General features: G+C 44.2%; 2 protein-coding genes across 2 annotated transcripts in view; both read right to left on the bottom strand.

The window, feature by feature from the left end:
- The window catches only part of LOC128328836 (vomeronasal type-2 receptor 26-like), a 46,161-nt gene extending 42,444 nt beyond the window's left edge, over positions 1-3,717 (bottom strand). Inside the window, exon 1 of the mRNA XM_053258959.1 lies at positions 3,564-3,717. The gene's annotated coding sequence lies outside the window, so the exon portion shown is untranslated. The remainder of the gene's footprint in view (positions 1-3,563) is intronic.
- A 2,303-nt stretch (positions 3,718-6,020) lies between these two features.
- Positions 6,021-23,627, bottom strand: LOC128330958 (vomeronasal type-2 receptor 26-like). Its single transcript, XM_053264325.1, has 7 exons — positions 23,410-23,627; positions 21,520-21,811; positions 18,388-19,248; positions 16,648-16,875; positions 15,988-16,114; positions 7,915-8,786; positions 6,021-6,062 (listed from the first exon to the last, which is right to left on the bottom strand). The coding sequence occupies exons 1-7, from the start codon at positions 23,625-23,627 to the stop codon at positions 6,021-6,023; spliced, it is 2,640 nt and encodes an 879-aa protein (XP_053120300.1).
- Between the last annotated feature and the right edge of the window lie 366 nt (positions 23,628-23,993).

Here is a 23,993-nt window from a genome sequence, read left to right as displayed (position 1 = left end):
GGTTTTTCATCCCAATCTGCATCACTGTACACTTGCCAACAATGAACTGCTTCTGCCATTTTGTCGCCCACTCACCCAGTTTGGAGAGATCCTTTTGGAGCTCCTCACAATCAGTTTTGGATTTCACTACCTGAAAGAGTTTGGTATCATCTGCAAATTTGGCCACCTCGCTGCTTACCCCTGCTTCTAGATCATTTATGAATAAATTAAAAAGAACCGGTTCCAGAACAGATCCCCGGGGGACCCCACTTCTTACTTCCCTCCATTGTGAAAACTCTCCAATTATACCTACCCTCTGTTTCCTGTCTTTCAACCAGTTAGCAATCCACATATGTACTTGTCCCCTTATCCCATGACCACTAAGTTTCCTCAGGAGTCTTTGATGAGGAACTTTGTCTAAAGCTTTTTGGAAGTCCAGGTATACTATGTCAACTGGATCACCTTGATCCACACACTCGTTGACATTCTCAATGAACTCCAAATGTTCTGTGAGACAAGATTTAGCTTTGCAGAAGCCATGCTGTTTCACTCCCAGCAGGGCCTGTTCTTCTATGTGCTTTATAGTTTTATCCTTGAGCATGCTTTCCATAAATTCGCCTGGAACGGACGTTAAGCTAACTGGCCTGTAATTTTCGAGAACGCCCCTGGATCCCATTTTGAAAATCATTGTTACGTTTGCTACTTTTCAGTCCTCTGGTACACAGACTGATTGCAGGGATAAGTTATATATTTTAGTAAGGAGGTTAGCAATTTCACATTTGAGTTCTTTGAGGACTCTTGGATGGATGCCATCCGGCCCTGGTGATTTGATAGTTTTAAGTTTTTCCAGACAGTTTAGAACATTTTCTCTTGTCACTTCTATCTGACTCAGTTCTTTAGCCCCCATATCCAAAAAGCCTGGTCCAGGAACAGGTATATGCTCAATATCCTCTGCCGTGAAGACGGATTCAAAGAAATCATTTAGCTTCTCTGCAACCTCCATATTCTCCTTAAAAATCCCTTTCAGTCCCTCATTATCTGATGGTCCAACCGCCTCCTTGGCAGGTTTCCTGCTTCTGATGTATTTAAAGAAGTTTTTGTTATTCCCCTTGATACTTTTAGCTAAATGTTCCTCAAACTCTCGTTTCACATCCCTTATTGTCACCTTGCATTTCTTTTGCAGAGTTTGTGTTCCTTTCTGTTCTCCTCATTTGGGCAGGCCTTCCAACTTCAGAAGGAAGTCTTCCTCCCTTTTATGGCTTTCTTGACATTACCTGATAGCCATGCTGTCATCCTCCTGGACTTAGTGGTACCTTTCCTCCTTTGGGTTATACAATCTAATTGGGCTTCTAGTATTGTGGTTTTGAGTAAACTCCATGCACACTGGAGCGAAGTGACTCTCCTGATTTTCCCTTTCAGCGTTCTTTTCACCATACTCCTCATTTTGGAGAAGTTGCCTCTTCTGAAATTCAAAATGTCTGTGTTTGACTTCCTTGGTGATTCTCTCCCCACATGTATGCTCAATTTGATTGCACAATGGTAGCTGTTTCCTAAAGGGTCCATAACACTGACATCACACACCAGGTCCTGGGTGCCACTCAGGATTAAGTCCAAGGTTGCCTTCTCTCTGGTTGGTTCCAAGACCAGCTGTTCTAGGGCTCAGTCATTCAGCTTATCTAGAAATTTGACCTCTTTGTCATTACCTGACTGTGAATGTGCCCAGTTATGTGTGGGTAATTGAAGTCACCCATTATTACAGAGCTGACTCTCCTCGATGCCTCCCTAATTTCCTGCTGCAACTCTCAGTCACTGTCAGTGTTTTGATCCGGAGGGCTATAGCATGTCCCCAGTAGCACATTCCCTTTCAAGCCTTGTATTGTCACCCACAGGTTTCTGTGGAGGACTCCAGTCCACTATGTTTTCTACCTTGTTTGATTCTATGCCTTCTATAACATACAGTGCTACTCCACCTCCAAAGCGCCCCTCCCTGTCCTTTCTATAAAGTTTATATCCAGGGATAACTGTGTCCCTCTGGTTCTCACTGTTCCACCATGTTTCTGTTATGCCCACTATATCTTTTGTTGTTGTTGTTAGCAACCAAGCATTCCAGCTCACCCATCTTGGCTCAGAGGCTTCTGGTATTGGCATATAAGCACCTATACACTGAATCTCTCACCTGACTCTTTGGCCACATGGTACAGGCTCCTGTTTGCTCTTTATGTGGTTCGGTTCTGTCCCCTTTTGTTTCATCTGAATCCTTTGCACCCTCGTACTCACTTAAGTGAGGTGGGGCAAGATGGCGATGAACTAACAGCCTATCTTTCCAGCTCCTGCCTGAGCCTGGACATTTCTCCATCCCAGGCATGCCATCCAAGGGGTTAACACCATCCAGGGGGAAGAAACGACTACAAAATAGTCCCGCCAGCAAGTCCCCCCCGATGAGGGAGCAGGGAAGGAGAGGAAGACTAAACAGCTGAGATTCAAAAATTCCCTCCCCCCCAGCAGAGGCAGTGCTGGGTACTTCATTTGCTGTAAGTACCTCAAACAGATTTGCAGCCCTGACTACGACCCCCTCTGACAGAGTGGCTCCCCGGGAGGTTTATAGCAACCCACCCATTCCCAAATCAGCGCACAGAAGAAGGGGGAAGGGAACCCTTCCAAGACAGAACCCGCACAGCACTAATGCTGACCAAGCAACTTGTCCCCAGCCAGATGTCATCACCCAACAGCTGAGTGACATTTGCCTGAATCAGGGGCGTAGCAAGGTTGGAGTGGGCCCAGAGACAAGATTTTAAAATGGCCCCCCCCCCCAAAGTCCAGGGCCTCCGCACACCCCAGGCCCCCAAGGATTTAAGTCTGATATTCCAAAATAAGTATGCTGCCTGGAAATACATTTCACTGAATACACACACACGTCACAATATATAGTGATATACATTGAGTACTATACATTTGTATTACTTTTAATGCCTAGAACACACTAGAAAGATGAATTATTAAAATGGGCCCCTCGCTGCAGATTAGCAAAGGAGACTTTCAACCATGCAGGGTGAGCCTATGTTTGTTTTCTCAGAATTCTGAACAAATTCAGTCAAGTTTGATTGCAGGAGGTTTTTCACAGGAGGCTTTTAAAGCCCTTTAACACACATCTCCTCTGGAATGGAGGTGCTGCATTCACATGTTGGCCAGATTTACCCTGAAGTCCCTGCAAGTTATTGGGGAGCAGTTCACACACAAGAAAAATAAAATAAAAGCACCACACATGCTTCACAGTTCTCACTCAGACCTTCTGGGTTGCAAAACAACTTGAACATAAGTGCATTTATAAATGAATGAATGAATAAATAAAATTAACAAAATACTGTTCCAGAAGTTTTTGCAATTTTCTGCCATGAAACAAGCCACTTATAGGACTTTTTAGATAGTTTTTTTTAAGTTAGCAAATTTTCCAAGCTGTTTCAAAATAAATATTCAGAGACTTCTCGGTCCCTCCTCCCCCCTATCCAAGCCCTATGGCAAGCAGATCCCTATATATGGGGGGGGGGGGCGGGAAAGGTAACCACAAAAAGGAGTTCACACTCTACCTGGCAAATGCTGGTCTGGGTTGAGCAGGGCAGCAAGGAGTCTTCTGCTGCAGAGAACACTCTGGCTGCCTCCTCCTTCCTGGCTTGCTTGGGCCCTACTCGAGTTCAGGCTTCACTGCGGCCTACACGGAGGCCTCCGTGGAAGCCCCGCCCACCCGCCGATCAGCTGAGAGGCGGGAGAAAAGGAGCTCTTGGCAGCTGGGCTGCTGCTTCCATTGCGGGCCAGGAGAACAAGCAGGAGAGACGGCGAAGAGGGCAAGTGGCTGAGAGGCTATGGGGCTGGGCAGGGGGCAATGGGGAGTCACATGAGGTGCCTCTGGGGTGCCCCTCCAGGCAGTGGGGCCCCCAGACAACTGTCTCCCCTTGCCCTATCATTGTTACGCGCCTGGCCTGAATGCTGCCAAAAGTCTTCTCCTGGTCCTAGGACACCTAAACCAAATTTGGGGGCAAATAGTTCCATAGTTATGAAGTAACCATTATAGTTCTAACCATTCTTAATTTTAATTCTAGCTTTTTACCACATATGAACTCATTTTCAGCTATATTCCTACTACTATTACTATTTAAACTCCCCTTCTATCCTTTCTGTGCAATTTTCTGTGCATTATGGAAAAGTATGTTTAGCGGTTTTAGTTTTTTAGTAGCTTGTCTCTTTTTAAATTTTAATTATTTTAAATTTTAGCCTTTTCACAATAGCTATCATCATATTTGCAATCACCTCTATCAGCATGTAACTTTCCTCCAGTATTACCTTCATTTAATGTGTGATTTTATGCTGGTCTCTGGCCGTAATAAAGCTTGACTGACTGACTGCCACTTAAGTACCACCGATTTTTATTGCAAATGTTCTGACAACCAGTAGTTACTATTTTAATTTGGTGTATCTGGCAGGGTTGGCATCTCAGACCAACAGAGCAATCAGGGTGCAAATGGTGAAGTTTTCAAAGTTTTGTTCGGATTAAGATAATTCTTACGAAGCAACAAGGTAGCCCGTCCCCCATGCTGAATGCCAAAATTTTGTAATTCTTTGAACTAAAATTCTTTGAACACAACTGCATGAAAATAGTGGATGTAGTAGCCGTCATAGTAGGAGTCTTACATCCTGATTACTATAACAGTGAATGAGGATTCAAGAAGAAGCAAGTATTCGTATTTTTGCAGCTGTCTCCCAAACTAGTTACTCTAGGACTTAAGGCAGGCTGCTCTTTGAACCTTCCAAGGTAAAACGTTCTTCCTCACGCCCTCTGAATTGTGACATTTTAACTATGTATAGTAACTTATACTCTGCTCATGAGCAATATGACAAAAATTTATACACAACTTGTCAACAAACGTTCCCAGAGCAGCTTACATAGACATACATACATACATACATACAGTAAAAAAACATTGTGCCATCGAGTTGATATTGACTCCTGATGACCACAAAGCCTTGTGATTTTCTTTGGTTGAATACAGGAGGGGTTTACCATTGCCATCTCCTGCATAGTATGAGATGATGCCTTTCAGCATTTTCCTATATCGCTGCTGCCCAATATACAGTAGGTGTTTTCCATAGTCTGGGAAACATACCAGCAGGGATTCAAACCAGCAACAGCTTTCTCCCTAGGCAAGTTACTTCCCCACTGTGCCATTAGGTGGCTCTACATACATACATGCATACAATAGCTTCATTTTGCCAAAAGGCTCCCAATCTAAAAAGGAAATATAAAATAGACACCAGCAGCAGCCCCTAGAGGGATGCTGTGCTTATAGCCCACTAGAGGACAAGCCCCACATTTCTGGAACCCCAACTTTAAGGGATGGACACCTATGAGCCCCTTTCTTCTCCCTTTTTGCCTTCTTTCCCTCAGGCCTTCAGCATTCCTCCCCCCCACCCCCGGCTTTTCAGGGCCTGCTTTCTGGGCCCTCAGCACCTGCAAATATCAGCTCTTCTGGCATGGACTCCTCTTCTTAACATTGTGCCATGTTTTAATAGTATTTATTACTGCCTGATTCTTCCTTTTCCTGATTTCTAGGATGTAGTGCATTTTGCAAATTGTATACTTAGCATCCAATCAGAGAGAGAGTATATTTCTCCCATTTAAGCCACAGGCTCCTGCTGAATGGTTAATAACTGACATGAGCAAAGTTACTCAAAGTAGTCCCATTGAAATTAAAAGAACAGGTTAGGTATTGCCTCCCCCCCCCCACATTTTTTTAAAAAAAATGATATTTCTATTATTTTCCTCCCAACACCATTTTTTCAGGACTTGTTTAACTATCCTCTCTTTATTTTGAAGCAAATCCCACTCAACACCATTTTTTCAGGACTTGTTTAACTATCCTCTCTTTATTTTGAAGCAAATCCCACTGAGTTTAATAGAGCATAGACCCTTTTTAAAACATGAGAAACAAGGCATTCCTATGTAGTGCAAACAAAGCCATAGGCCCACAGGCAGTTTTATGTCACAGGGGTTATGTTCTGGGGAAACACCGTAACACCCTGAATTCATGATATTGGAGCTCTTCACCTAACCCATAAACAATGGGGTTAATTTTGTCACTCAGGATACATTCGTGGCTGAGAAACTCTTGAAGTGTTCCAGCCACTTTTGTGGCTCTTTCAGCTTCCCCCCATGCCATCTGAAAAGTGTGGAAAGTGGCCATCTATACATGAATCTTCCCGGGCCTACAACTGACAGGCTGGGAGGTTTAAAGTATAAATGGCCAATCTACCCACTTACAGCTGGTGTACTGGGGTGGTGGTGTGATGCCTTTCGCACCACCACCACGGGGATGGTGGTACGGTGCCTTTCCCACCACCAGTTCCAGCATCCCAGTGCTTAAGAGGGCGGTGGGAGAGGGGGCCCTGCTAGCTGGGCAATGGAAGGCTTAAGATTCTGGTGAGCATGTTCAAGAGTCCTTTCCTGTTGCCTCCTTAAGCATCCTGGTGTATAATGAAGTGGTGAGAGAGCACCCCCACCACTCATGTGGCCTCCTCAAACCTGGTGCTAAGAGATGGCAGGAGAGAGTCGTGTCCCCCCCCCCACTTCCACTTGTTTGGTCTCTTCCAGCCTCCTTGTGCACTGGGAAGTGGGGGAATTGGTCAAACTTTAAACCTCCACACTCATCCCATGAATCAGCAGAAGGTTCGGGAGGTATAAAGTGTAAATGGCCACTCTCCACACTTCCCAGGTGGCACGCAGGGAGGTAATCACAGGCTGCAATTACATATTCCATTACCGCAGAGTGCGGGAAATGACAAAAAGGCAGATCTAATCTAATATTGTCCAGAGATATGAAGTTAAATTTCTATATAAAGTAGTTAATTTAGAAAACCACTCAGGAAGATAGATAAACCTACATGCCTAGCTGCTTGCTACTAAGCGGATGGGAGAAGAGGGAAGTCTCTCTCTCTCCAGGTGAGAGAATGAAACCTGATTCTAACAAAGAGGAATCAGAGCGGACAAAGCATAATCAGAGAGGGAATGCCCTTACTGGCTGTCTCTACTTCAAATGCCCCCCGTGGTCAATGGGGCTGCTGTTGCTAAGATGCCATCAGGAGCTACGTACATCTCCAACAAATGGTTTCTTTCTCATCCACATTTTAAAAACGATGTTTCAATTTTTTCCCCCTAACACAATTTTTCAGGGATTCTTTCACTCTTCTCTCATTACTTGGGAGCAGGTTCCATTTTGTTTTATGGGGTTTGTTTCCTTGTTGGTGTGCATATACACTTAGAGGTTCACTTCTCAAGCTGCTGCTTGAAAAGGGTTGTGTACTCCAGCCCGACATCCTCTTTCTCAAATTGCTCAGCCACACCCTTCCAGAAAGTTCCAAAGACGTGCAGTTCCACTTGGTGCCAGCAAATGCCTATTCTAGTATAGTAGAATACATCTCCTTTGACAATGGAGTTTCTACATTACAAAAAAACTGTCTGATTTTAGAAGCTTTACTTGACCATATTGAGGAAATGAAGCTTCCATACTCAAAGACAGTTTTTGGTTCAGCCACAGTTCAAGGGAAATTCGCACCAGAATAGTCATTTGTTCAAGGGCAGTATGGTCAAGTGAAGTTTCCACAAATGCTAGCAATTTGGTTCTGATGTGGAACCTCCATGTTCAGGAGCACCCTTCACTAGAATGCTGATCTCTGGGTCAGAATGGTTTTTAGGATTTCCCTACTTCACTTCATCGGAACTTCCATCTGTCTATGGAGAAGCATTTGAGTTCATTATGGGGGCCATAAAGGAAATTTAATGTGAAGGCAACAAAGGAGGAAAAACAGGGTTATTAAAGAAATCATCTTACATGGCAAAATAGATATCATCTCTCCACACCATCACTTTCTTATCATTAGATGATCCCTATTATTCAGTTCAGGCCTCAACATGATGATGTAACATTTGGAGAAAAAGATGCAGACCAGCAAACCAGCACTGGATGCTAGGATAGAAAAGATCTCTACAGCGACCATGTATTTCCCCTTGGAGCTCAAGTAGGTTGGGGCAAAGGATAACCACACACTGCAAAAGACCAACATGCTGAAAGTGATCAATTTGGCTTCATTGAAACTGTCGGGTAACTTCCTGGCAAAGAAAGCCACAGTCAGGCTGACGGTGGCCAAGAAGCCCATGTAGCCCAAGACACAGTAAAACATGACAACTGAGCCCTCGTTACAATGAAGTACAGTTTCTTCAGTGACTGAATGCATGTCAACATCTGGAAAAGGAGGAGAAGTTGCCAGCCACACAGTACAAATGCCTGCTTGAATAAAGCAGCAGGAAATAATAATAGAGATGGCCAGTCTTTTCCCCACCCATTTCTTCATGCTAGATCCTGGCCTTGTTGCCATGAATGCCATGATGACAGTGATGGTTTTTGCCAAGACACAAGAAACAGCCACTGAGAAGATGATGCCAAAAGCAGGTTGTTGGAGGAGACATATCACCTTGGCTGGGCGGCCAATGAACAGCAATGCACACAGGAAGCAGAGCAGGAGGGAGACGAGGAGAGCGTAGGTGAGGCTCTGATTGTTGGCTTTGACCATGGGTGTGTTGTGGTGCTTCATAAAAATTCCCAGCACCAGGGCTGTGATCAAAGAAAGCAAAAGGGCAGAAAAGGCTAAACTGATGCCCAAAGGTTCTTCATAAGATAAGAAGCTTGTGGCCTTTGGAATACAGAAATCCTGTTTTTTGTTTGGATAGTTTCCATCCATGCATTTATTACAGTCATTCATATCTGAAAAAAATACAATTTATAATCCTAATCACACTTATACACTGTCTTATGTAATTGTTCTTTCCAAAAACATTATTTTCACTTTCAAAATGTGGGGATCCATTGAATGCTGTCTCTGTCTCTGACTAATGTGCACTACTGCAGGGTTCAAGCTCAGTCTTTTTCCCTTCTGCAGATGTGAGAGGACAACTCCCATCATACCTGAGTTTTATTCACTGCAGCTGGCATTGCATTATATAAATGAAAAGACATTGCCTAACTATTTAGCCCTTGTTGAAAAGGCTGACCTACTATGACAGACAAGATAGAATGGATGTTGTTAAGGGCTTTGAAGTTCTGTTTGCATGGGATGGGGGAACTGTATAGATAGGGCCTCATTCTTCCTAGACCTCTTAAAAGATGCAGAGTGTGGGTGTGCATCTGGATGTAGGTATCCCTCATGACTTCCAGATCAATACAATGCCTTTGAATGCCTTTTAATGGCTGCCAGCGACACCCACTTGTGCAAAACAGAGAACTGGCTGATGTCATTTCTTCCTTTGCAATTTCTAGTTGAGATTACAGACCCTCCTCTCCCCTAAAGGGTTAATCGGAAGTGAACCCTATCCTGACTGACAGACTGGTGAAATCCAGGGATCAGCCAGTCAACAGAACAGGTGGGTGGGACCTGGACAGTAGTTGGGAGGAAGTGAAGGTTCTTTGTGAGAAAGAAGCTGGGCTGGTGGTGAAGCAAGATGTGTGGCCATGGAAATGGCTGCAAAAGGAGGACTGCAGTTCTTAGAAGACAGGACTGCAGGGGCTTGAATTCTCAATCCAGGGGTTGGTGAGTTCAAGGCAAAGGAAGCCAGGGCTTTTGGCTTCTGGAGGTTTAGTCTAGGGAAATGTATAGTCAGATTTTGCATTAGATTTTGTTTTCTTGTGTGTGTTTTGCATATCCCTGCAACTGTTCTAGGGTTGTTTACCTGTAATTTAACTAAGCTAAGAAACACCGGCCTTTTTTTCTCCTACACACCTGTTCCTTGGAACTGGGGTGCTATTTGAAGTATTCTTGTAACCACTGAGTATTTATTACCTGTAACTAAAAGCTAAGGGAGTCTCAGGTAGAAGCTGTCTGTTGTATTTTGAATACAGCTTCCTTCCTTCCTTTCTTTGTTCTTTGCAGTTTTGACAAGCCTCTTTGAGTTGATTTTTAACTCAGGAAATGGGGGCTGGAAGGGGTTTTTCCCCTCTGGTGCAACACTTCTCATACATTCAGCAATTCTACCAGTTTTCTCACCACGTGTTATCTTGCAAAAGCAAAAGAAGGGGCATTTCCTGGGATTCCACCCAAGCCAGGAGTGGGTGGTTTCAAACTCTGTTGATAATTGGGTTGTTGTGACATTAAAGATCCTACAAAGAGAACAAAGGAAAGTTTTGGGAGAAGCCTTTTCTCGGAAAGTGTGGAGGGGATGGTTCAGGGTTTTTCCTCCTTTCACGTGGGCTTCAATACATATATTGATGTATTAAGATTATATGCATGTCAATATTCAAATATATAAACATGAATTTATTAATAGATTTATAAAAGGATTGCATATTTAACATAAGTATCATTCTTAGCATCATACTCTGCAATTATATACTGAATAAAGAAGATGTTTCCAAACAGGAGATACCTCACAGTTTGTGCACCCTATCATGCAAGCACATATTGTTGTACTGGCACAACTCTAGTCCAGTAATGCAAGATGTTTACCCTGGGATGTGATAACCGGCTCGACATCCAGCCAGTTTGACATCAAGCTGGTTAGGTTTGATGGTACGGGGTCGAACTGAACCACTGTTCAGTCCGATCCCGGATCAAACACAACCCAAATGTTTGGGGTTCACAGATCCCCCCCTTTTATTATTATTTTTAAATTTCACTTACCCCCTCCGGGGGAATTGTTGGAGGTGGTAAGGGGGGTCTGTGGATGGCTCTTTGGCCCATTCTGGCCTTCCTTGTCCAACACAACCTTCCCCCTCTGGGCCTTCCCCCTCTGGTCATTTTGGAGGCTGCAGTGCCTGCGGAATTGGCCTTTTCATGACCTGGGTCACACAGAGGCATATTGCAGGTGTGGCAGCCTCCAAAATGGTCACTGCACCAGAGGGCCATCCGAACGGCTGGTTTGGGCTGCAAGGAAGACTGTTGCAGGAGGGGGGACCTCCACGGAACCCCCCACACACACACACACACCACCTCCAACAATTCCCTTGGAGGGGGTAAGTGACATTTAAAAAATAGTTGTTTTAAAAAAGGTCCGTGAGCCCCCTCCCCCCCGGACTGAACCGAACCAGGGGGTTTCAAGGGGGTGCTGGACAGAACTGACCCAGTCTGGACTCGAACTGAACTGGGCCAGCCGGTTCCGTGCAGATCCCTAGTTTGCACTAGAACAGTGTTAGTCTGTCTTTCAGCCAAAGTATGATTTTTTTCAGCTCTTGAGAATCACCAAACATTCATACATTAAGGAAAGGTTGTGCCATCGAGTCAGTGTCTACTCCTGGTGACCACTTATCCATGTAGTTTGCTTGGCAGAATACAGAATGGGTTTGCCATTGCCTTCTCCTGCATAGTATGAGTTTATGCCATTCAACACCTTCCTATATCGCTGCTGCCTGATAGAGAAGTTTCCCATATTCCGAGAAACACATCAGCGAGGATTCGAACCAACAGCCTGCTGATACTTGATAGTAAAATCCAGTGATCCATTCCCCTTAGGTCTTGAAAAGAAAAAAAAACCAGGGAAATGGAATGTTTTTCCATTTCATTCCAGTTCACATGAAAAGACCTGCAATGGTGTCGCAATCCTTCAGGAATGTGTACTCTGCCAATGGAAGTCAATGGGGACTCAGTGTATGGGTGGTGGAAGAAGGGTAGCCAGCATGCTCACTCAACATTTGCCTCTACCATAGCCATCACCACCCACCTGCCATTGGCATCTGTGACCTCCACTCACCCTTGCCATCACCTCCCAGCACCTGTTATCCCGAGAATGGGCTTGTGCCAGGGTGGTGATGTCATTATACTGTATCATGGTTGGCAAAGGGAAGGAAGCGGACCCTTTTTTATTTAATTTTTTACATTTATATCCCGCTTTTCCTCTGAGGACCTCAGAGTACAAGGTTATTTTTCTCCTCACAACAACCCTGTGAGGTAGGTTAGATTGAGAGATACATGACTGGCCCAAAATCACCCAATGAGTTTCATGGTTGAATGGGGATTTGAACTTGGGTCTTCCTGGTCCTAGTCCATCACTGTAACCATTATGCTATGCTGGCTCTCTTGATGGTGGCAGTAAGCAGGGGGCAGAGAAAGGCCAATAGCAGTTGTAAGAAATTAGGAAGGACATTTTCTATATTATTTTCTATGGCCAAATTGACCAGACTACCTGACCAAGGTTTCAGGAAAATTCAAATTTCAGGCCTAAAAGGTCAGTAATATGATTTTCAGGCTGTTTTAGACATAGGCTGTTTTTCAAACACTTTCCAAATTGTTAGAAGATGCACCTTTCAGAGAAACACATTAGTGGCTTTCCAATGTGGGCAACGTTCTACATCAAAGATAAATTGTTGGCAGAAAGTATATGATAATATATCCACAGGATGGTGGCATGAACACAAATGTCCCTATTTGTTTCTCTTGTGATAGATCCTTTGAAGTAGATTTTTGACAAAGTACATGATATGGAAGATGCAATTTTACCTGTATTAAATTGCACAAATCCTACATAAGTCTTAGTCTGAGGCTAACTGAACAATTGATTTATAGGTCAAATGTTAAATCAATGTTAAAACAAACAAGGGAACAAATTTGAGGGGGTGATGCCAAGACAAGATATAAGGGTGGAGTAGACAGGAAAAGAAGAAGAAGAAAAGCAAGAAACAGGCAAGCAAACTTCTGGCTCAGAAGAGCTAGTTTTGTTGACAAATTTCCATATAGTGTTTATGATTAAAGCTTGCCGCCTGTATGCTGAGAACTGCATTTTGTTGCTGGCTTTTGAGATTATCAAGGAATTGGGTGATAATAAATATTCTTGATTTTTATTTCTTGTCTGTGTGGCTTCTTGTATCCCAGAGGGGAAGAAAGCATCCAAAGATAAAGTAAAAGAATCTAGACCTTTTGGATGCTATTTTCCCAATTGGGAGAAAGGGAAAACTGATACATTCAAATCTTACACAGTGATGGTGGTGGCTGAGTAGACTAGGCAGGGGGTTGCAGTGTGTCAGACTCCCAGTGGGATGAAGTGGGCTCCTGGCCCTCCTTGAACTCCAGAATGACTGGGTAAGCACAGGAAAAGTCAGCTTCAGGAACAGCCAGGGGAGGAGGTTAGTTTGTCACCTGTGTCCTCCTCCCGGCTTGCTGAATTGAGCTAGTTCCCTCTCCTGGAGAATGCCAGGCTCCCAGACTCAAAAGCAGCCCTTTATCATTAGCTTCCTTGTCTTTAAATGCACCAGCGCAGAACTGACAGGGCTTAAAGCCTACTTCCAGCCCAGCCCCCTTCCTGACCTTACTTCCTGTCTCTTGCCCCATCCAACCTAGCTGTCTTCCTGGAGCTGTTTCCTACCACTCTCCCTGCCTTGCGCTCTCAACCTCACTGGGATCCTACTAGCCTGGACCCTTCTTATTTCTGCTGCCCCATGAAGGGAACGAAAGCCCCACAGGAGGGATGCCATGCCCTTTTCCAGACTCCACAGGGCCACACAGGTAACCAGGTAGCATGGCATCCCAACACAATGGCAGTGGCAGTAGTGGCAGTAGTGGCAGTGGCAGTGGTGGACCATTAGAAAATTTAGACAGAAGTTGCCACCAATGTCAAGAGGTCACTGCATCCTATTAAGAACAATGACTGACATCCTGATTAAGCCCTCTGTGGAAGCCCTACAAAAGTTAAGTCATCCTTCAGAGCAACTCCAAGATAGGGCAATGGAATAACTCAATTTAGATGCCAACCACTGAACTTAGAGACGTTTCCTGATCAGCAGCTTCTTCTAGTGCTCATGTTTACTAAAACTTCCAATCATATTTCTTGGAAGAAAAACTACTATGACACATACATGTTTCAATACACAGATTCCTCTAGACCAGTGTTTCTCAACCGCCGGTCCGCGGACCTGTGCCGGTCCGCGACGAGTTGAGTGCCGGCCTCTGCCTGGGAAAGAACCCCCCCCCCCAAAAAAACATTCTGCAGAGTCTCCCGCCACAACTTCATTGGAGGAGAAGCCCAATTCAAAGTCCACCGAGGCCGCCCGAAGAACCTCTTTGGCGGTGGGTCCTTTCCTCCTCCTTCTCCAGCCCAGGTGGGCCTCCCCTCCTCACCTAGACTTGCCTCCTCCTCCTCCCCCGCTCCACCTCCAGCTGGTGTCCTCTGGCCCAGCCACCTCTCTGGAGCAGCCCCGCGGCAATGGCTGCGGCAACAGTGCAAGCGCGGAGACTGGCAGGGGTGCTTGGGGCTGCCGGTCTGCATCGTTGCGCCTTACTCGGCGGGGGCTCCCAGCTGCCTTGGGCTAGCAGCAGCCAGTAGGCTGCCACCCCAGCAAGGGGGCTCTTTGCCAGCCCCGCATTATTGCTTGCTGGTGAATTGGCTGGAGGAGCTGGGACGGAGCAGCCAGCGCGGTGGGGGAGAGGAGGAGGAGGCGGCGGAAGCGGCGAGGGTAGAGCTCATCCCTCCATTGCAGCCTTTGTGCTCGCTTAGTGGTGCAATCTCAATGTGGCAAACTATGCAAGGTGTGTGTAAGGAGCACAATCTGGCATGGAGCTCACTCTGCTATGCAAGCCCCCCCCCTCCAATGCACAGCAGCAGCTGCGCGTACAGAGCACCGGGTGGTGGTGGGGCTCCTCCTCCTGGGATGCTCTTGTGCATCGCTGCATGGGGGGCTGCATTTACGCAGCAGCCAGCCCCACTCCGAGTCTGAGGAGGCTCCCAGGGAAACGTGGCGCGCTTCCATTCACTGCACCCTCCTAGGCTCCATGGAGGAGCAGTGCGGTTATTGCCTTTGCACAGCCATGCAAAGGGCTGCAGTGTGTATGAGAGTATTATTTTAAAATCAATATTAAAATGGGAAAGACACCTCGTTTGGAAAGGAGATCGGCTGAACATCAGCCCCTGCTCCCTGGTTCCCGATGCACCAAACCTGCCTTGAATGAGTGGCTTTGCTTTCAGAATCGCTAATAGTGACTCAATCCGTTTCCCCCTTTCTTTGCTCCTTTTGAGCCTCTCCACTCTTTGACCTTCTTTTGGCTCAAGGGACAGTAGGCTCTGCCTCGGGAGTGGTGGTGTATTTGGGTGTGAGTGCTGGAAACACTCCCCAACTTATCTCCTTTCTTCACACCAGCCCTGAGCCCCCTGCAAACCACGGGGCCAGTAATTGCTTTTTTCAGGCAGCCCAGTGCGGACTGGAGAGGAGCCAATCAGCGCCTTGTTTACACTGGGTGATGGACAGCAGGCTGGAGAGCTGTCAACCAATCAAGGTGCCTCCTGGAAGTGGGGAAGGGAGGATGAAAGGAAAGGGGGGAGATAGAGAAGAAACTCAAGGCTATGTGGTTAACCTCTACGATGCCAGTGCAAAATCAGTTGAAGGCTGTATGTGGAGTGTGTATATGCCTGAGCACGCACCATCTACTTATTAAAAATAGATTTTAATAAACCACACAGCAGAAAAGGTAGGATAAAATGATGTAGCCCTTTTAGGGGTACATGAGGAGTAAGAAAAGACAGAATTTGAAGTTGTAAGGTTGCAACATATTTTTAAAATATAGTAATAGTAATGTTAAATCTGGACTTGACAAATCTCAGGTGCCAGGGAGCCATGATGCTTCATCCTTTCCCCTGCTCCCTTCTGATCAAATTTCTTATTCAAAATTATGAAATTTATAGTTTTAATATTTGCTTTTAAATTATTCTAATTTTAATTATTTTAATGCTTATGATATTATTTTAATTGTAAACTGCCCAGAGATGCAAGTTTTGGGCAGGTATAGAAGTCTGCTAAATAAATAGATAGATAAAATTAAACTTGATACACCTTTACTAACTGCTGGTCCAGGAAACTACGCATGAAGAATGTAGCGGTCCTTGAAACTTTGCATGAAAAAATTAGCGGTCCTTGACTCCAAAAAGGTTGAGAAACACTGCTCTAGACTATAGACAGTCTATTAGAGAGCACAAAACTGTAAATTTCTTACCCTTTTCACTTGAAATCTTGCCTTCTGGACATGCGATGCAATCATAGCAGCAAAATGGCTCCTCCTCCTTCACTTGCTTCCTGGAACCAGGATAGCAACTCACACTGCATACAGAAAGAGGCTGTACCTAAGCCATGCATAAATAAAATGATCATCCTGGTGGGCATGGGCAGAAATGACCTCGGACTCATAAGACTCTGGTTCTCTTTCATATGTTTATGGAAGCAGTGCGGGAACCGCAGTTACGTGGCTTCATTCTATACAGCCATGCTAGTTTAGCAGTTCCACAAAGAACCAAGTTGTGCTACTGAATGTGGATTGCGTAATTAGCTGCACTAAATCATGGGGATTTTCAGAATTGTGCTCTTGGGCCAACAATCCCTGCAAAATGGATGAGGCATGCCACACCAAGTTGTGCTCCTTGTTGCAAGATCAACACTGTTCTGGAATGAAAACGCCAGATATAGCACAATTTGCCAGTACAATGTCCTTTAACTAGCATGATGCCCTTGTGCAAGCACAGCATTAGTCAGGATGTTGGCCAACATTTTATAGGCCTATATACTGCACTCTATACTGAAGTAGCTCTTCCCATCATGATGATACTCCATATTCCCCCAAAGTGGAAGATCCCCCCAACTGCTGGCAATTGGATCCCACCTGTTCAAACCAGCTGTGCCATGTTATGGCATCCTCATTGATGGTGAGTGCTTGGCCTGAAGGAGCCTGATGATCCATCCATCCAATTTTCTCCTTGTGAATGGATTGGTTTGTGGAAATGATCCAGTTGATAACATCAAATCCGGCAGCTAACACCCCATTCTGGTCAAAGGCGATCTTATCCCCTGCCGTGTTGTTAAATGAGACAGCTCTCAGAAATGGATGGAGCTAGATGCAAATCAAAAGAAGTAAAAGCTTAAAGGAGGCAGCAGTGTCGGGAGGGAAATTGAGGTCTACTCATCCAGTTTGCTGCTCACTCAAAGTATGTGTTACAGCATTTGTGAGACATTGCCTTCCTGCCTGTGCCTGAGAAGTAGAGATGGAAAGCCCAATCTGTTGCATGGTAGACTGTCCCACTATGGATGTAACATGGATGTATCTATCATTATGTGCTTGTGTCTGAAGAACATAAGCTGCTAAAGCAAGGCAGTCTGCTGTGGGCCACTCACCTATCTGCCTGCCTGCCCCCAATTCTGATTGCCTGCCACTGCCACAGCCTCTGTGCCCCACTGCAGCCAGCCCACCTGCCTGCCAGCCCTCATGCCTCTCTCCCACCCCCAACCTCTAGAACCAGTAAAGAGCTGGAGTGTATATGGCTGTGGGAGCTGTATGCCCACCAGGCAGCGATGCCATTAGACCTCATCAAAGGGGGGGAGGTTGGGTGTCAAATTGCTCCCATGGGCCCATGCGCATCATCCTTTTACAGACACAGGGGAAAGGGAATGGAGAAAGGCATGAGGGCTGGCTGGCAGGTAGGCTGGCAGTGGTGGGGCACTTAGGCTGGGGAGCAGCAGGCAATAGGGCTGGGAGAATGGGGGGTGGGAATCAGGAAGATGTATTCTTGGCTTCATGCATGTCAGGTCACAGGGGAAATGTACAATAGTACTGGTAGCAGGGCAAACAGGCAAGCAGCTGGTGGCAGCAGTGGCAGGAGCCATCAAGAACATAAAATTGTAAGGGGTGCAAATTCAGTTATCGAATTTGGGCCCCTCTAGACTTTTTAGACACCTGGTGGAGTGATAAGTAAAGCTGAATGACAGGTAAAGCTGCACCTTCTGAGTTTTCCGGCAGGACATTTTATATAGTATATGACATTCTGAAGAAGAACTGTGCCTTGTGCAAGTGGAGAAAATAGAAAAATGGGATGGATGGAGAAAACCAGTCATCATTTGCACCAGCACAACTGGATGTGGTTTTGCCCTCTGTGGTGCACCTTTTGCTGTGAAACCTCTTGGTCAATCCATCTACATTTCCAGGACTGATGCAAAGCTATCTGCTGTCCTTGTTGTACACATACACAGCTTGTAAAGAGATTGAGCAACTTTGAGCATCTGCTCAGCTATGCATTGGTGCATCTTTGCTCATTGCATTAATCTGAATGTCAGCCACAGTTTGGAGTCAGGAAGCAAGGAGCAGAGTTGCTCAGGACAAGGATTTATGGGCTTCTGGTGAACTGATCCCCAACAATGTGGCCAGATGGCAAGAAAGGTGGGAAAATGTGATCCCACATGGTTCATGAACAAATAATGAAGTCCAAACTGAAGAGTGATAGTTGAGAAAGGCCTAGCCAGAACTGGCAGATAGAATTAGGTGTGCATGCATGTGCATATAATTTCTAATATACATTTCATGTGGATGTAGATCTGAATCAGGACAATGTGATGAAGTTTAGCCCCTTACCTGCCACGATTGTTGAGTCTGGTTCTGGAGCTTCAGTTCCTCTCTGTTCACCTCTGTTCTGTGTCTGAACATTGATGAAGTCATGGTATGCAGTCCATGGGCTAAAGCATAGGCAGCATTGTAGATACTGTAGCTGTGGCCAGTCATGCCTATTTCAAAAAGAGGCCCAGGAAGGATCTGCAGCTTCTCCTTACCTGTGCAAATATCCCCATCCACTTTCTCCTGGGCTGGATTTGGGAATACACAATTGAATGCCTGTTCCCAAAAGTCCTTGAGAAAACCATCTTCTTGTGGGCTGGATGGGTTTCTGCTCTCAACAAACTGGCGAAATCCTGGTAGATCTCTGGAATGAAATGAGAAGGACAGAGCCCCATTGAATGTTTCTATATCCCAATCCTTTTGATAAATATATGATATGAGGTCTATCTGGGCTGTCATTATCCACACTTTGGGTTTATCTGTCACATGTTCTTGTTTTGATAGACGTGGGAGCCATTTCAAAAATATCATGGAATAAGAGTCTCCATAGACAACCAAAACATTTGCTTTGCTATCCATAATTAGATCATGTACTTTTGCACCATATTCCATTAGGCCCAGATATTCTGTGATTAATGTTAGTCTGGGAAATCTTTCTATGAAGGCAAAACAGGCACCATTCTGGTTAAACACTGGGAGTACACTTCTCAAAAATTCTTCACCGTTTTCATCATCCACAGTCAGGACTCCAACCCACGTCCATTTGAAGCGCAGAAGCAAAGAGAGAATCCCAGCATACTGAAGGCGTTCATCGGGGACCATCTGGTAGAAGGAAAGGCCTGGAGCTCCATCATTCATCACTGGAGCAGGGCCATAGGTGAGCTAAAAAGAAATATGAAGAGTAAATACTAAAAGCTAAAGATTTTCATGAATCATTTTTTTTCTATTTGATTCATGGTCGAATTGAATCAGCCTATCTTCATATTTAAATCAGATCAGAATCTATTTGAGTTGGATTTGATTCAGATTTGGATCAGTTTGGCTAACTTCTAAAGGTCCTAAGCGAACCAAATAGGTCACCATGAGTGCCACCTACCAACCAAATTTAAAGATTTTGTGTATTTTTTACGGATCTTGTATCTTTCTGCCATAGGAGATAATGGGGATTTGAAGTTGCCCTAATCCTAAACCTAACATGGATCCCCAGCTTTAATTTTTTTTTTAAGCTAATCTCAAGCCCTTGTATCGACCAAAATGTGTGGTCACTATTTTCCAAGCCAATGTCAACGTCTGTTATGCCTGTACTCAGGCTTCCTTGAATCTTTAAATTCCTTCAATCTTCAATATCAGGTATCTGTGTTTATATCTTTTAAAAGCAGGTTAGGTGAGTTCTTCAGTGCTGATGAACTGTTAAAGTAGCTAGAGACCCAGTCATACAGAAGCAATTCCTCTTCCACCCTGGTAGGTAATGAATCTGTTCCTCAGTATGAGCAATTTGTTAAACTGAAGCAAATTAAGGTCACGTTGGAAACACTGAATGGGTGATCATGTAATTATTAGGCCTGTGCACAATGAAATAGGTAAAATTGTACATGATCTGATGGTTCCATTATTAGAGAGGTTTGTACAGAATCCAAACCTGAACTTAAAGACCAACCCCTTCAACAACAACAACAACAACAACAACAAATGAAGTGGTGAGAGGGGTTTTGGCTTACTTTGGTTTTGTTTTGTTTTTGGGGGGTTTTGCAGTCATGAGTGGAAGGAGGAAACCAAACTTCTGCCTTCTCTGCCAGCCTGGCTGCCTTATGGTGTGTACATAAAGTTAAAAAACATTTTAAAAGCTTTTTAGACAATTTTCACTCACAGACAATTTTCTCCTGCTTTTATCTGATGGATTCAAGATAGATTCTCTTGCTACTATCTGTTGATGTGGTACATTCCTGTCAGGTTGAGAGTGAGTACTGCAGTTACTTTAAATATATATATATGTTCATGTTCTCCCGTAGGGATGTGTGAAACGGTTTGGGTACAAAATGATTTGCACCCAAATCTGGCTGGTTCAGGTGATTTGTAGACAAAACAAATCACCCCTGTGCTTAGTTGCCCAGATTTGGGTACAAAACATATCATCCCAGATTTGGACCTGAAAAATTTGGAGATTCAGACCTCCATTTTCTGGCCAAAGTGGGTGGGTGGTAGTGCCCAGTGGGTGGAAGCTACCACCCACATTTCAAATAAATTTGACAAAGGAGTGATTTTTAAAGAATTTTTGAAGTTTGTGCATCTTTAAGCTTATGCCCACAGGGAATAATGGGGATTTCAGCAGCCTTATAGCTCCACTTGGGGGCACCAAAGTTGCCCAGAGTGGGTTGTGGTGGGTGGTAGTGCCCAGTGGGTGCAAGGAAGCTACCATGGGGGGAAACTTAAAGATGTGCCAACTTCAAAAATGCTTTAAAAATCACCCCTTTACCCAATTTTTAATTTTATTTTTTTTGGAAATTTGGGTGGTAGCTTCCACCCATTGGGCACTACCACAAACCCCACTCTTTTGCCCCTGGAACCCCTTTTTTGCCCCAAATCGATTCAGATTCAGAAAATTCAGGTACAAATCAAATCTGGGGTGATTCAGGGGGCAGATTCAGACCCAAAACAAATCGGGGGTGAATCAATTTGGGTACAAATCAAATTTAAAAAATCAATTCATGCACATCCCTATTCTCCTGACTTTGACCCTATCCCAATCCCAACACCGATTCCAATTCTGACCCTGACTTTGAGAGGGGTCCTTTGGACCTGAATTTGGTGGGGTGAAAAATTGGACTGAACTCTGACTTTTAGGTCTGTGCACAGGCTTAGTAATTATGCCTCTGATACTGCAGAGATTCTCTCTGTTATCGTTTCCATGATGACTAATACAGATGTAACTGTAATCTCCCTCCCGGCCATTTACAAATGAACTACAGAAGACTATTCTTTCCCTAGAAATGCCATAAACTATTCACACACAAAAAAAAAACCACACAAACACAGGGACAACTGATTGCACCCATTTATGCCTCCAAACCACAAAATGAAATCTGAAAAGACACAAAAGTGTGAATTGTGTTTTTCATCCCCACATTCTATGCAACACAGATACACAAGTCCTACCTGTGGAATCTTATAGATATCCAAGAGGTTTGCCACATGAAGGGAGATGTCAGAATCCAGTCCTCCAATGACTGCTATTAGATTATTCAGGAGGTCACATTTGTAATTGGGAACAAACCTCTCCACTGAAGATGTAAGTATCATTGTTGCATGATAAGTCCGCATTGCATTAAAATAGCTATCGTAGATGTGGAAGCCCAAAGTGATATTGGGTAAGATCTGGAGGTTTTCATTGATCTCCTTTACTGCGAATGCCAAGGCCAGGATGTGCTGGTAATTTTTAGTTACTATGCTAGAATGAGAGTGGCATTCTTTTACAGAAGAATATTCAACAACTATTAACCATTTTAAGAAACATTATGCAAAGTAGTCTCATTGAGGTTAATTTCAATGGGACTGCTTTGAGTAATTTTCCATATCATGTCAGCTATTGACACATTATCATCATTGGGTCTCATATCCTTTTAATTGCTGAATACAGTACTTATATACCTCCTTTTTTGAGGTAAAATTCATCATAAGGTAATTTGGAAAAGAACAACCAAGAATATCATTGTTATTTTCCCCATAGTTCCTCGGTAGTTTAGATTAGGTTTTTGTATGCAAGTTGTACTAGAAATAGTGTCATACAAGGAAATGAAATCAAATAGAACAAATAGGAATCAATACAATTTAATATCAAGAGTCAGGAATTTAAGTTGGTGCTGGCAGTTCTTATAAGTGGAAGCATCCCTTCATAGTAACTCTATGTAAGATTACTTTGTGTTTGTGAGAGAAGCAGCTATAAAACAAGGATTTATCTTGCAATAGACCTATATGCATTAGAAATACCTTTAAATGAAAATACATCATGAAAAATTGAAATTGAGTCATTTCTTTTGTATTCAGGGCCCCTTCAAAAAGTGAGGCACTAAGCTGTAGCTTACTTAAAAGTAAAGTGTGCCGTTGAGTTGGTGTTGACTCCTGGCGCCCACAGAGCCCTGTGATTGTCTTTGGGAGAATACAGGAGGGGTTTACCATTGCCTCCTCCTGTGCAGTATGAGATGATGCCTTTCAGTATCTTCCTATATTGCTGCTGCCCGATATAGGTGTTCTCCATAGTCAGTGAAACATACCAGCAGAGATTCAGACAGGTAACCTCTGGCTTGCTAGTCAGGCCATTTCACCGCTGAGCACTTACTTAGCTTGTGCCTGAACATGACACTGCCTGCCACACTTCCTGTATCAGAAGCAGGCATTGAGAAAACTGCCTAAAGTAGGGGAGGTGTGTGCTCCTCCTTGACAAACTCAATTTGGTGTAAAAGGTAGACCCTCACACCATAATGTATGGATGATGGGGCCACACAGCAGGATAGTTGCCCCATTACATCTAGTCTGGCAATCAGGAACAAGGCTAAAAAATGCCATCTACTTTGGATCTTGGAGAGCTACTGGCAATCAGAACAGACGGCTACACCACTTCAGCCTTTCTGCAGAGGTTGGTCTACTACTCCCATCATGCCTGACTATTGGCCACTGTGGCTGGCTGGGATTACAGGAGTTGTCATCCAATAACAGCTGGAGGGTCAAAGTTGTGCAGCCCAGAAGTAGACCATGCAAGCATAGACAGATCAGTGATATATTCTAAGGTCCCAGCTCAAGAGAAGCAACTTTTAGGTATCTAATAGAAGTCAACATACGTTGAAATAAAACTGGGATTCATCTGCAAATCTCCACCTTTCAAAGTAGTTTCAAGTTTTAGAATGCTTGCAATAGAACAGTTGAAGAATGCATTAATACTTTCTTCAACCCTGGCCAAATAAGCAACTGTTCTGTGGCTCCAGCACCTGCAAATGTTCAGTCTGATATGAAAAAATAGGGAATATAAAGAGGGAGAAAATAACTCCTTACGTAAGATCTTCCAACAACGTCTGCACTGGTTCTTCCATGAACTCAACTGGAAGAAACGTCATGCCTGTCCGTGAAGCAATCCCACCAAGGACAAAGTCCCCTGACTTGTGATATTTGTGCAGTGGAGGGTGTGGATCATTCATCAAACATTTAGTAACTCCAGCGTTGCATTCCATGTGAAGGAGAAGAATGACCAGCAAGGCCACAAATGCCACCATTGTGAACATAAGCAGCAATATTCCTTCTGCTCACAGATTCCACATGTCCATCTACAACTCTGTCATCAAACTAAAACAAATAACTGAATGTCCCTTCTAGGCACTGATGAGCTTGAAGCCTAGAACAGAAAATGTAGGATAGCATGCCAAAAGTGCAGGAAAGTGATGCAATAATGCCATGGTAACAAACAGAATTTAGTAATGTTATTTTTATACAGATTTCATGTTCAATATTGACAGTGAATCATCTGCAAGTCTTCCATGGTAGCCAAGAATCCTTTCCAAGTGTCTGTGCTAACGAAGTTACTGTTTTCCTCTCACAATATCTGCAGTGGATGATACAATTACAAATCCATATGCTGAAGT

The sequence above is a fragment of the Hemicordylus capensis genome, chromosome 6 (genome assembly GCF_027244095.1).
Source record: "Hemicordylus capensis ecotype Gifberg chromosome 6, rHemCap1.1.pri, whole genome shotgun sequence".
Classification (NCBI taxonomy): domain Eukaryota; kingdom Metazoa; phylum Chordata; class Lepidosauria; order Squamata; family Cordylidae; genus Hemicordylus; species Hemicordylus capensis.
This window is presented reverse-complemented; position numbering and strand designations above follow the sequence as displayed.